Source organism: Zingiber officinale, chromosome 7B, assembly GCF_018446385.1.
Source record: "Zingiber officinale cultivar Zhangliang chromosome 7B, Zo_v1.1, whole genome shotgun sequence".
Classification (NCBI taxonomy): Eukaryota; Viridiplantae; Streptophyta; class Magnoliopsida; order Zingiberales; family Zingiberaceae; genus Zingiber; species Zingiber officinale.
This window is the reverse complement of record NC_055999.1, coordinates 87,973,067-87,986,339: the sequence shown is the minus strand read 5'-3', so window position 1 is coordinate 87,986,339 and position 13,273 is coordinate 87,973,067. Positions and strand designations below refer to the sequence as shown.

General features: G+C 43.3%; 1 protein-coding gene across 1 annotated transcript; it reads left to right on the top strand.

Annotated features, from left to right (window-relative positions):
• The first annotated feature begins 11,658 nt into the window (after positions 1-11,658).
• On the top strand, positions 11,659-12,853 carry LOC122003910 (psbP domain-containing protein 7, chloroplastic-like). Its single transcript, XM_042558882.1, has 3 exons — positions 11,659-12,001; positions 12,084-12,300; positions 12,395-12,853. Exons 1-3 carry the CDS (start codon positions 11,704-11,706, stop codon positions 12,708-12,710), a joined length of 831 nt encoding a protein of 276 aa, XP_042414816.1. The 5' UTR covers positions 11,659-11,703; the 3' UTR covers positions 12,711-12,853.
• The last annotated feature ends 420 nt before the right edge of the window (positions 12,854-13,273 follow it).

Below are 13,273 nucleotides of genomic sequence, written 5' to 3'. Positions count from 1 at the left end.
GTTGCTCCATATAAATTTCTTCTTCCAACTCACCATTTAAGAACGCAGTCTTAACATCCATTTGATGTATTTCAAGGTCATACAGTGCTGCAATGGCTATTAGCACTCGTATGGACGTAATCCTTGTCACCGGTGAGTAGGTGTCGAAGTAATTAAGGCCTTCCTCTTGCTTGTACCCTTTGGCTACAAGTCTGGCCTTATACTTGTCAATTGATCCATCAGCTTTATACTTGCGTTTTAGTATCCACTTACAACCTAATGGTTTATTACCAGAAGGAAGGTCTACTAATTCCCAAGTATGATTATTCATGATAGACTCAATCTCACTATTGACAGCTTCTTTCCACATTGGAGTATCGGGACTAGAGAGAGCCTCACTTAATGTTCTTGGTTCCATTTCTGACATGAAAGTCATGTAATCTGGCCCGAACGATTTCTCAACTCTAGCCCGTTTGCTACGACGTGGCTCTTTGTTTTGATCGTCAATAGTTCTTTTATAACAGCTAAGTTCGGTAACGACATTCTCGTTTGAACTTCCGTTGTTATCATTTTCAACATTTCCCTTCTTATTTGGGAATACGTTTTCAAAGAATATTGCATTCTGAGATTCTATGGTTGTTCCCACATGAATATCAGGAATGTCTGATTTGTGAACTAGGAAACGATATGCACTACTATTATGGGCATATCCGACAAATACCGCATCGAACGTTTTAGGTCCGATCTTTACTTGCTTTGGTTTAGGTACTTCGACCTTTGCCAAGCACCCCCACACTTTCAGGTATTTGTACGATGGCTCGCGGCCTTTCCATAGTTCATAAGGAGTTTTATCACTTTTCTTATGAGGGATTTTGTTGAGAATGTGATTTGTCGATAATATTGCTTCCCCCCACAAGTTTTGAGGTAAGCCTGAATTTATCAACAAGGCATTCATCATCTCTTTTAGTGTCCGATTTTTACGTTCGACAACACCGTTCGATTGAGGTGAGTAAGGTGCCGTTGTTTGATGAATAATGCCAGAAAAATTCATTAAACGGTGCACCATATTCTCCACCTCTATCGCTACGAATTATTTTAATTCGTTTGTCAAGTTGATTTTCAACTTCTGTTTTATAAGTTCTAAATGCCTCTAGGGCTTCGTCTTTACTTCTTAAAAGAAAGACATAACAGAATTTTGTGCAGTCATCGATAAAAGTAATAAAATACTTTTTACCTCCTCTAGTTTGCACAAATTTCAAGTCGCATAGATCACTATGTATTAACTCTAGAGGAGTCGTTGACCTTTCCACCGAATGAAAAGGTAGTTTCGTCATTTTTGCTTCCACGCACACTTCACATTTGTGTGTTCCGTCAACATTGACGTTTGGTAATAAATTTAATTTGACGAGACGTTTAAGAGTATTATTATGCACATGTCCGAGTCGATCATGCCACAAATTAAAACACTCAACAACATAGCTGGAAGCATTTATTTTATTACCATCAATATTTCGGAGTACAGGCATTACAACCATTTTGTATAGACCCTTTTCTAGGTACCCCTTTCCTACGAAGATATTATTCTTCGTAAGTACAAAGTTGTCTGACTGGAACACTAGCCTAAATCCGGCCTTAACTAGCGCCGCTCCAGAAACTAGGTTCTTACTGATGTCGGGAACATGGAGTACATCAATGAGTGTTAGCTCCTTTCCGGACGTCATCTTCAGAACAACCTTTCCGAGTCCAACAATCGGCGACGTCGTGGAATTACCCATATAGAGCTTCCTGCCATTTATCGGAGTATACTTGGAGAACATCGCCTTATCGGAACATATATGACGAGTTGCTCCAGTATCAATGAACCACTGCTTCGGGTTGGTATCCACCAAGTTGGCTTCAAATACAACCGCAGTGAGATCCAAGTCCTCAAGAGAGGTTGCGGCATGATTCGTAGCATACTTTGGCCCCTTGGTTGGCTTCTTTGGGCGTCTGCAGTCCTTGGACAGGTGTCCTGCCTTTCCACAGTTGTAGCAGGAGCCTTTGAACTTCTTTGCTTGAGCCTTCTTTTTGAACTGCTTCGGTTTTTTAGCGTTCGACTCGACTAGGTTGGACATTTCGTCTATAGTCCGCTTGGTTCCTCTGCAATCGGATAACTTTCGATTATCCTCCTCTATTCGTAGCCTCGGGATCAGGTCTTGCAGCCCTATCTCCTTTTGCTTGTGCTTTAGGTAATTCTTGAAACCCTTCCATGACGGAGGGAGCTTCTCAATTACGTTCAGCTTCATTCCTTCAGCGTCCAGATCATGCAGTATTAATTGCATATCTTGGACTTGAGATGAGACGTCTTTGAGTCCACCATCTTGAAATCCGAAACCGACCGACGATGAATTTCTTCAATCCAGCATTTTCGGTCTTGTATTTCTTCTCAAGCGATTCCCACAAAGATTTCGCTGTCTCCAATGAACAATACACGTTATACAACGTGTTGTCCAAGGCGTTGAGAATGTAGTTGCGACACAGAAAATCTCCGTGCGTCCACGTATCGCAAGCAGCCTTGCTACCGTCCGTAGCGACTGGCGGGTCTTCACGCAAAAACCGTACAAGGTTTAGCGTTGTTAAGTAGAACAGCATCTTCTGCTGCCATCTTTTGAAGTCGGCTCCGGTGAATTTCTCCGGCTTTTCTCCGTGCGGAATGGATGTCGGAACGGCGGTCGGAACGGCCGTCGGAACAGCGGTCGGAATGGCGGTTGGAACGTCGTTGGTAGCCATATCAGTTTGTACGGAATATCGTTTACGACTGTTGTTTCCGGTAAATTCCGGAGTATGCAAACTGATCGTCGAGGCTAGTGTTCGACACTATCTCCGTAAACGATATTGCTCCGCTACGGTGCTTAACGGATTGTTGCAATTCGTTCCCAAGATACAACGACGACAATCGTCTCGGAATCGTAGCACTCCGACTTCCGAGACCAGCGAACCTTCTCGTAGGCTTCTTGGACTCTTGAATGCACAAGATGAGTGAGTGAATACTTGAGGAAGAGAAGATTAAGTTGAGTGATTTGATTCCAATCTGGAGGGTTCTATTTATACAGAAGGAAGAGGCTTTAGGGAGGGGTGTGACCTTTGGGTGGATTAATCTGGGCCGTCCGGACTGAAGAGTTATAACCCTTCACATAGCCCCTTTAATCTCATCCATCAGATCTAAGAGTTGTGACCCTCAGATCTATCAGCCATCGGATCTGGATCCATTGATCCGATGCTTCAGATCATGTCTCATCCCAAGCCGTCAGATCGTGACTCATTGTGATCCAACGCTCTAGATCGCATCACAAGCGATCCACCATACTTCTTTGATCAACGTTGATCAACGGCTGCCATGCGTTCGCCCAACCAACTGTCCAGTCATCTCCCTTTGCCCACGAGGATGCCACATAGGCACTGCCATGTCAGGTACTAGCCTGACACGTCACCCGAGTGCCATGTAGGCACTGCAATGTCACCTGGAGCATAAATTTACAAAGCGCCCATTGCGCACGTGCGCACGTGGCGGGTGGCGGGCTCACAGGTGCGAGCACCTGCTCGCCCCTGAGCAGAGAGTACCTGGTACTTTTCTGAGTTAACTCCAATAACTCAACATCATTAATAAGTAAGGAATGCACATCGGAAATTTCCGATGTGGGACTATTCTCCCTTGCATTTCCTTAATGAATAACCAACGTTATTTTGGGCCGACTTTGAACATTAATTTCTCATTCACCCTTAATCGATTTTGAGCAAATTAATAGTCTAAATCTATCTACGCGAAACGTAGATTTCAATTTTGAAGTCAATTATGACTTTCAACAATTGATGGCTTCCGATTTTTCCTCCTCACAATCGTATTGGTCCATTTAGGCCCCAATATCAACAGTCTCCGCCAACACCCTGTTCTTCTCCTCCAGTCTCACACTACAATACGGTAACTCTAAAAAAAAATGTTCACTGGTAGAATATATTTATCTCCTCCTCCGCCAACACCCTGTTCTCCTCCTCCAGTCTCACATTATATTCCACTTTGTCTGCTGTGCTTTAAATTTCACTCGACCCTTAGTCATCCCTTTTGCCTAACTTAACCGTTATTTATCCCCTCTGAATATCTGTGGGGCCGGACCCAGGGGGCCGCTAAGGTGGTGGTTCCACCTTTTGCAACATTATAATACGGGGACTCCAAAAAAAAAAAAAAACAGATACTTCCAATACGGTAATTTTCAAAAAATACTCTTTTGCTTTCAACCATATTTGCACATCCTTACAATATATTTATTTATATCATCAGAATCAGATTGAGATACTGGTAGAAATCCATAACTATCAATTTGCTTAATGATTTATTCACCTGAAGCATGGAGTAGAGGGGGGTTTCTGACTACAACATTTTTAAGGAAATTTTTCTTATTTCGCTTGAGAGAGTGATCAAGTGGTAAAAATCTACAGTGATTATCAAACCAAGACACCTTCCCACTGTAAGATAATGAAAATGCATCAAAATCAGTCATGCAGTGTGGACATGCTAATTTACCAGCCGTGATCCAACCCGACAACATTGAGTATGCTGGAAAATCATTGATCGTCCATAATAATGCAGCATGCAATCTAAAATTAGTTTTACTTGCAACATCATAAATCACCGACCCTACATTCCATAATTCATTTAACTCGGCAATCAGAGGTTGTAAGAAAACATCTATCTTCTCTTTGGGATTGGTTGGACCAGGAATAAGTACTGTAAGGAATATAAATTCATCTTTCATACACATCCATGGCGGTAAATTGTACGGTGTTAATATAACTGACCAAAATAAATATTGTTGTCCTGACTGTCCAAATGGCTGAAATCCATCTGTAGAAAGTCTCAATCTCACATTACGTGGTTCCATTGCAAAAGAAGGAAATACAACATCTAAATGATTCCATGCAGGTGAATCAGAAGGATGACACATTATACCTCCATCGTGCTCGTGCTCGTGCTCATGCTCATGATGTCACGTTATATGGCAAGCTTTATTTTGACATTTTTAAATAAGGTTCTTCATGACAGTACCAATTGTAGTAATTTTGCACAAAACCATTTCTACATATATGCATTTTTATAGTATCCTCATCACGGAAAACTCTATTTTGACATTTTTTTATGATTGCATGGACATCGTAACTCGACATCATTCATACATTCAGGGTGACTTTTAGCAAAGTTCACAAACTGTTCAACTTCATCAATCAAATCATCTCTGATAAATCCTTTTTCTAACTGATTGTACATCCAAGCTTTGTTCATAGACATTTTCACCTATAACTAATATATTGAGAATTAGAAATTAGCATAGATTAACATACTAACACAAAACAAACAAACGCACTATATTATGTTATAGATTAATATACTAACAAAACATATTTCTAAATTGAACCATGTTAAATAACATACAGTATAATTTAGTAAATTTTACCTAAAGATGTGTACGTCAACCGGAGAAGAGCAGCAAATGCTGCCTGTTTACAAAATAAAAATAATTTAGCTAAAATATTATGACAATAAATGACAAGTTGCTCGCGGCAAGAAGCACAACTTGTCGGCGAGCGGCACAGCTAGATCAAGCCGACAACGGATGGGCACAGCCGTCAGCAGCCAGCTGCCGGCCGGGACAGCCGCCAGCAGCCAGCTGGTAGCCGACAACGGCCGACACAACCGCCAGCAGCCAGCTGGCGGACAACAATGACCGACACAGCCGCCAGAAGCCAGTTGGCAACCGACGACGTCCGGCACAACCGCCAGCGGGCGCAGGCCACTGGTGGGTGCTGGCCGGCGGCAGCTGCCGACCACTGGAAAACAAAGGAGAAGATTAGGAAAGGAGAAAAGTCATACCTGCGATCGGGATCGGGGAAACGGAGAAGAGTCGGCCGCTGCGCGTGAGGGAATAAGCGAAGGGTTAGGTTTATTTTAAGGGCATTACTGACGGAATTAAAATTCCGTCGGTAAACCTTGATATTACCGACGGAATTAATAATTCCGTCGGTAAAATCCAGGGGTTACCGACAGAAATTTCTCTTTCATCGGTAAAATCAGGGTTTACCGACAGAATTATTAATTCCGTCGATAAAATCAGGGTTGATCGATGGAATTAAAATTCCGTCGGTAATTCTGTCGGTAAAATTGTTATTTTTTATAGTGTCATTGCTTCTCGTCTATAAAATGTGATCACTCACAGCGCCTATTAGCGAAGGAAATCAGGTTAGAAAATGCAACTTCAAGAAAGATTTTTGAGGAGCCAAGGAAGTCAACCCGAACCAGGAGAGCGAGGTCGGGATTGGGATTTAGGTGCCAAATTTTGAGGGAGAAGACAAATCAACTCCACAGGAATTGTAACTCTCCATGCTGGAGACGCCAAGCTTGATGACATGGCAGATGATCCTGTTCGGAAGTTGAGTCTGATGGATTGTCGGGATGATGAATGTTGACTGAATTGTTATGCCCCGGAGGGGGAAGAGTATAATGAGCTGTCTTCTATATTGACCAAATCATCAGAAGACCTTTGGTCAATGCTACCTGTAGATAGCTACCAAGTTGCCTGTCCTTGGTACCCCGATGTAGGCCCCAAAAATATATAAGAAATTGAATAAATAGTAGAATAAGGAAGTACGTAGATGATAAGCATAGAAAACGTACTTTGGCCCAGGGGGCGTTTCTAGTAGATCGGTGAATTGGTCGTGATGCTGATCGAGTCGTTGTAACTCAGAAGAGTAGGTGAATGTGAGTCGAATGAGAAACTAGATCTGACAACACGAAACCAGATGCATCATGGATCTGGAAGGCGGCATGTAGGCTAAAATATGATAACGACACGGAGGCCAAAATATGATAGCGGCATGCAAACCGAAATATGACAATGACACACAAGCTGAAAGCGAGTCAAATCAGAGCACAATGCTAGCAAGGGCTTGAAGGCCCGATCAACATTAGAAGCATATGGAAGTGCAAGACTATGCTGGAGATGGTTGGATCTACGTCGAAGATGACAGACAATGAGGCTGCAAAAGAGGCGGTGGGCTGTGGAGTCCTGGAGGGTGGCATCGTCTGACCGTAGCACAAGGCCAGTGATCCTGGAGCATGAGCGCAATGCCCTTAGCATTGGAGAGGGTTGAGGGTGATCGATGGAAGCCGCTGGAGGTGGCCAGTGCACAGAGAAAAGGAGTAGGTGGTGCTTGAGTTAGCGTGGTTGGTAGACAGCGAAGGTGGCGAAAGGGGCCACGAGACAGTGACGCTTGAGATAGCATCAAGGCCATGAGGGAGGAGGTCGGCAAGAGGGGAGTTGGTCGGGGTCAAAGGTGAGGGAAGAAAGGAGGCATCGACTGGTCGGCGACCACAACGACTTTGCGACGAGGGAGGCAGTGATGTGAGTTGTCGAGTGACATCTCACGGGAGAGCGTTTGAGAGGGAGAAGCCCCAGCAATCGGAGGTGGCTAGGGCAGTGTAACGCCCGAAAATTCTCAAAACTATTTTATAAATATTCTATGATTTTTCTGGAATTTTAGGATATTTTTACAGAATTTTTAGAGTAGCGGAGGTAGCAAAAACAAATAGAAAACGAAAACGGCCTAAGCGGGAATCGAACCCAAGACCTATGGTTTACGGATAGTGTTAGTAACCAGTTGAACCCAGCAGGGCCGTGCTGAAAGGAAAGGGAGACAATTAAATTTATATTAGAGTTGGGCGAATTAATCCTTTAATATAAATAGGGAGGAATTAAGTGAAGAGTTATTTTTGGATCGTAACTTTTCTCTCCTCAAACCCTCACCGCCGACTCCCCCTTCTCCTCTCCTTCTCTCGGCGCCAACCACAAGCAAGGTTAGGGTTCCGTCCAAGGGCACTTTCCGGCGATGACTTCGACACGAGGACGCTCCCCTCCGCGAGAAGAACGCTTAGACGCGAGAAGATCGTCGAAAGGATCGTCTCCTCAGGAAATCTAGCGATTCGAATCGTAAGAAAATCCGAACAGGAGGTAAGAAACCCTTTACCTGCAGTATAAGTAGCTTCCGTGTGAATTCCATGATTTAGTTAGTAGTATATAGCTTTTCGGCACAAAGGATGCGAATTAGCGCATACCAAGTGTTCGATTAAATTACTAGCACAGCTAAAATGCAAATTAGGCATTTCATTAGCTTGGACAAATGCACTAGAAGCATTTACACAGCCTATTTAGTCTTGCTTCAGCTTTTACAGGACCAGATGTCCCACGGGTGGGCTCCCACAGTCGCCTCTAGGTTTAGATAACCTAGTTCTGGGTTTAGACAACCTAGTAAAAGCAAGACAAGAATTTATTAGCTTATGTTCAGTATTTTACTTTCTCAGTGGCACTGTACTGGATTAGATATCCATTGGGTTGGGCTCCCACAGTCGTCCCTAGGTTTAGCTAACCTAGTAACTCTGCTAAATTCGGGACTTGCAAATCCGGGTCTAGTTAGGGATGTGCGCACAGCAAAGTACAGTTGTTGGGCCCAAACAACAGCATGATTATGTATTTTCACCTATTATATTTATATAGTTTTTAAACTCCCACAGAATAGCTAGGTGAAATCAGTACAGTTCTAGCATTTGATAGAATTAGCTCAGTTCATGCTTCAGTTCAGTTCACTCTTATGATTATGTATGATAGTTCTATGTTCAGTTTTATTACACCTGTTTTAGATGATAGTATGCCATGATCAGTTAGCTTTCTATGTGTTGTATGTCATGCCATGCTTAGCACATTCAGTATGTATTTTCAAATAGCATGTTTTAAAAGCATATTGCATCGAATGCATGTTTTAGTGAGGTAGATGGTTTCTTACTAAGCGAAAGCTTATAGATACTTTCTTTTCCTTATACTGCAGATAAAGGTAAAGGAAAGATGGACTAGCGGAGGCTGGAGGACAATACTACGAAGATGTGTGTGGGCAGGAACTTGGAAAGAAGATCTTAGGGAACTCTAGCAAGCTTTGTTTAAACAGTACTTTTTAGTGTTTTAGCAATTTGCACTTTAGTATGTTGATCGCTATGAATTAGTTAACCATGCACTCTATTATGCTTAGAACATTGTTCTTTATGATGTTAGAATGTTAGTTGTGGTTGTTAGAGTGTTTCCTAGCCATCTTAGAACATGTAATGTGATTGAGGCACGAAATAGTGCTGAAATCAGGGGTTCTGGTTCGAAATCAGAAACCCAGATCGATCTACAGATCGATCAGAATTGGGTTGTGCCACTGGATCGGTCAGCTGACCGATCCAGATGCGAACAGAGAGTACAGAAGCTCACTGATCGGTCAGCCGACCGATCAGTGACCGATCCAGCCGCATACAGAAGCAATATAGCTTATGGATCGGTCAGCCGACCGATCCAGAGTTTTTCTCCGTGCCAGTATCAAGCTGGATCGATCACTGGATCGATCCGACAGCCCAATCGATTCATGGATCGATTGAAATGCCTGATTACAGCTAGCAGGACATCCGAGAGGCATAGATTATCTTCCCTAGCATGTGTACAACTCCTAGGTACACCTAGAATATTAAGTTCAGATTTTACAGTAATCAGTTTAGTAAAATTTTAATCAATCCAGATTTCCGCAATAGTAATTTAGCACAGCATAATGTAGCGATCGGCCTCACAGCCTAGTCAGTAGAAGGCAGGTCGTTACAGGCAGTGTCATGCGTGAGGCGAAGGCGGCGCGATGGCTTCGACGTGGAGAGGAAGAAGAAAAAGGGCGGCCATAATCAGAGGCTATTGGGCGAGCGATGAGGGATGCAGTGGGCTGTCAACGTGCTGGCGTGAGGGCGTGGCAACAAGAGGAGTGAAGCGTCGGAGGTTTGCTGGTGTGAGGGTGTGGCGGCGAGAGGAGTGAGGCGTCGGAGGTTTGCAGGTGCGAGGGCGTGGCAGCGAGAGGAGTGAGGCGTTGGAGTTTTGCCGGTGTGAGGAGAGCATACATGTGTCAGAGGCGATAGCTACAGTGGGTGACGCTGGAGGCGACATGAGTGGCGATGAGTGTGCGACCTGGTGGCGGCGGAAAACACGAAGGAAGAACCCCCTTGAATAGTGCTTCCTCTCCTCTCTTAAAGTCCTAAATAGTGATTTAACCAAAACACCCCTCTTCTTCTCCCTAATTCCTCTAGGGTTCTTTAAGATGCATCCCCATCAGTAGACATCCCAAAGGCGAGAGCTTTCGTCAATGTACTTATCAAGCCACCGCTCACCAGCATGAAGGTGGAGCTTCTTCACCAAGTCGATGAGTTGGAAGTGAAGCGAGCAGAGGAGAGCGATGGCACACTACAGTGACATGAAGGTGTTCGACGAAAGGTTGAGCTCATCTAGGCTGGCTGAAAGAGAAGAGAAGTTGTCAACGAAGTAAGGAGAAGGCCTCATGGCAAGGAGGATGGTGGGTTAAGGAGTGACTTGGGCAGGAGGCAGGGAAGGAGGTGGCCAATGTCGCCGTAGGGAAATTATGAGCTTGTGGAGGGTAATTTTGGAAAAAAATTTATTAAATCTTGGAATCGTGAAAACCTAAGAGCATCCACATCAGTTTCCCTATCTCTATATCTAAAATTTAGGGTAAATAACTCACTTTATTAAATTTAGACAATCACTTTTCACTATACACTACATCAACTATCCTAAAATTTTCATTAGCTTTAATTTTTATTATTTTCTTCTCTTTCTTCTATTTTTTTATTATTATATTTATGGAATGAGTGGAAGGAGAGAGATTATAAATAATGAGTGGAAGGAGAGAGATTAAAAATAATGAGTGGAAGGAGAGAGATTGAAAAGAAATATTATTTTATTTGTAGGGTAGAGATTTCATTTCCTAAATTTAGAGAATCACTATTCGTCAAATCTAAATTTAGGGAATAGATAGGGTTGCAGATTCAAATATTTTTTAGTTATCTTATCCAAAATTTAGGGTAAAATCTTTGAATAGGGTAGCTGATGTAGATGCTCTTACACTTCTAAGATTTTTCGATTCTGGGTTATATTCACTAATTGTTGACATGACGAGGATGTTGCATTATCAGGAATCGTTGATTACTTAAACCAAACAATATTTTCGTTGATAATCTACTAATGTTATCAACAATAACCCTCAACCAAATACCTCTTAAGAGACGTCTAAGTTAAACATACTCACTTTTTACTATAATTATTGAATAAAGTCATTTTATGGGATGCCCAATTGATTAAAGAGTGACAATTAATTTGTTATAATAAAATAAAAAATCAATTCTTGATGGACATATATCATGAAAAAAAACTCCTCTCATATTTTAACCCAATCACTATAAATTAATCTTATAATTTATATTTCTTTATATAATCTGGAAATGAAATATGAAGAATATTTAAAAGGTACATAATCACTTAGAATGAAAAAAAAAATAGTCGGAAGTGTTAACTCGGCTTAGACCAGCCACCGCTCGGTCTTCTGTCCATATAATACACGATGATTATGCATAATTTATGGAATTAATTGCATTTTAAATGCATGGTATTCAACGTCTTGACCAAGAACGAGCATGTTTTACACGTGAATTCAAGGAAACCGTGTCGCATCCTTTTTATGATTATTATTGTTATTATTATTTTTACTTTTCACGCAAATAAATAAATATGAACCGAAACTCCCACGACCACCCAATTCCCAGGCCCATCTCTCAACTCCATGGCGTTGCGTGCCGGCACTTTCCCCCGACCCTCCCCGCTCCTCCCCCACGCCCTCTGCTCCGCAGGCGCTCGCCACGACTCACCGGCCCGGGAGTTCACTGCCCTCGCCGCCGTATTCCGCCGCCGCCTCTTCGCCGGCCTCAGCTCCGCCTCCCTCGTGGCCCTCGGCACCAACTTCGGCGGTCTCACCAGCTTCCTCCTCGACCTCTCGCCGGAGCTCGGCCGCTCCCTGCGCCTCGACGTCCTCTACCCCGTCCAAGGCTTCACTCGCTGCCTCGACTCCACTCACGGCTTCGGTATCGACTAATTCCATCCGTGATTCGATCGATCCCAACGTCGAATCGAAGCAAATTTCTAACAAAATTGAATCTTGCTCAGAGTTTATATACCCGGAGAAATGGGCAGGAGACCAAACGCTTCTCTACAGGGCGATAGGAAAAGCAGAGGCGGAGCGATCGCTGGATCCTCCTCCTTCGATCAACGGTCGACCGCCTGCCCGACCGGCGAGCGAGCCGGTGGCCGCCTTCGGACCGCCGGGATCCAACGGCGAGCTCAACGTCAGCGTCGTCGTATCCACCGTTCCCCGCGACTTCGCGTATGCTCTCCCCGTCTCCTCCTCCTCCTCCTCCTCCTCCTCTGTTGCTTAATAAATCCATTCCGAGTAACCAAAAACTGAATCTTTTTGATAGAATCGAGGACTTGGGCGGCCCAAAGGAGGTGGGCGACACGGTGCTGAGGAGGATCGCGGGATCGAGGAAAGGAACCGATGTGAACGCTATTCTCGTGGATGCATCGGTGAGGGCGGACGCTTCCAAGAACGTGAGCTACTACAAGTTGGAGTTCAGTGTGGTGGCGCCATCGTTTCGCCGGCGCAATGTCGCCGTCTGCTGTGCTCGGGGTGGGAAGCTGTTCACTCTCAATGCGCAGGCGCCGGAGGCGGAATGGCCGAAGGTGAAGCAGGAGTTCTACGCCATTGCGGACTCCTTCAATCTTACTGATGCCTAGAACAAAGACCGAAAGCGATTCTTTATATATGTATATTTTTATCAAATACGAGCATTTTTTAAAAAAAATCGGTTTCATTCCCGGAGGTCATACAAAGTTATACGATTGAAAATTCACATTCATTTGAATAATTCATTTAAGTATGAAGGAAGTCTTAGCGCAAGTTGCTGCTTATGTGACTGTGATGGATTCGAATTGTAAAAATAATCTTTTATAATGTAATGAAGGTTGCGTATAATAAATCATTCTTGAAAATTCATATTAATAGGAATGTGGTACATTGGTGAGGTTTAAAATCAAAGAGTTAATCCCAAAGGGTTATAAGAGAAATTTTATGGGACCTAAAAGGGAAAGGAACAAGCTAGCGTAGTGATATAATACGATAGATTAGCATCTAGAAAGGAGAATAACAACTCATCCAAACCCTATCTTAGAAGGTACGTATTTATGATTTACCTTGCACATTAGATCTTGAGACCTCACTTTTAGTGAAGAAGATTTAAATGTGATTGGCTCTTATCTCCAATATCCCCGAGTTCACATTGCCAATTGCTTGGTAAATA

What these genes read in the sequence shown, in the direction of transcription:
- LOC122003910 (XM_042558882.1), top strand. Translation starts at nt 11,704, where the DNA reads ATGGCGTTGCGTGCCGGCACTTTCCCCCGACCCTCCCCGCTCCTCCCC. An exon ending in CGACTCCACTCACGGCTTCG is followed by an intron (nt 12,002 to 12,083) that starts GTATCGACTAAT and finishes AATCTTGCTCAG; the next exon opens with AGTTTATATACCCGGAGAAA. An exon ending in ACCGTTCCCCGCGACTTCGC is followed by an intron (nt 12,301 to 12,394) that starts GTATGCTCTCCC and finishes TCTTTTTGATAG; the next exon opens with AATCGAGGACTTGGGCGGCC.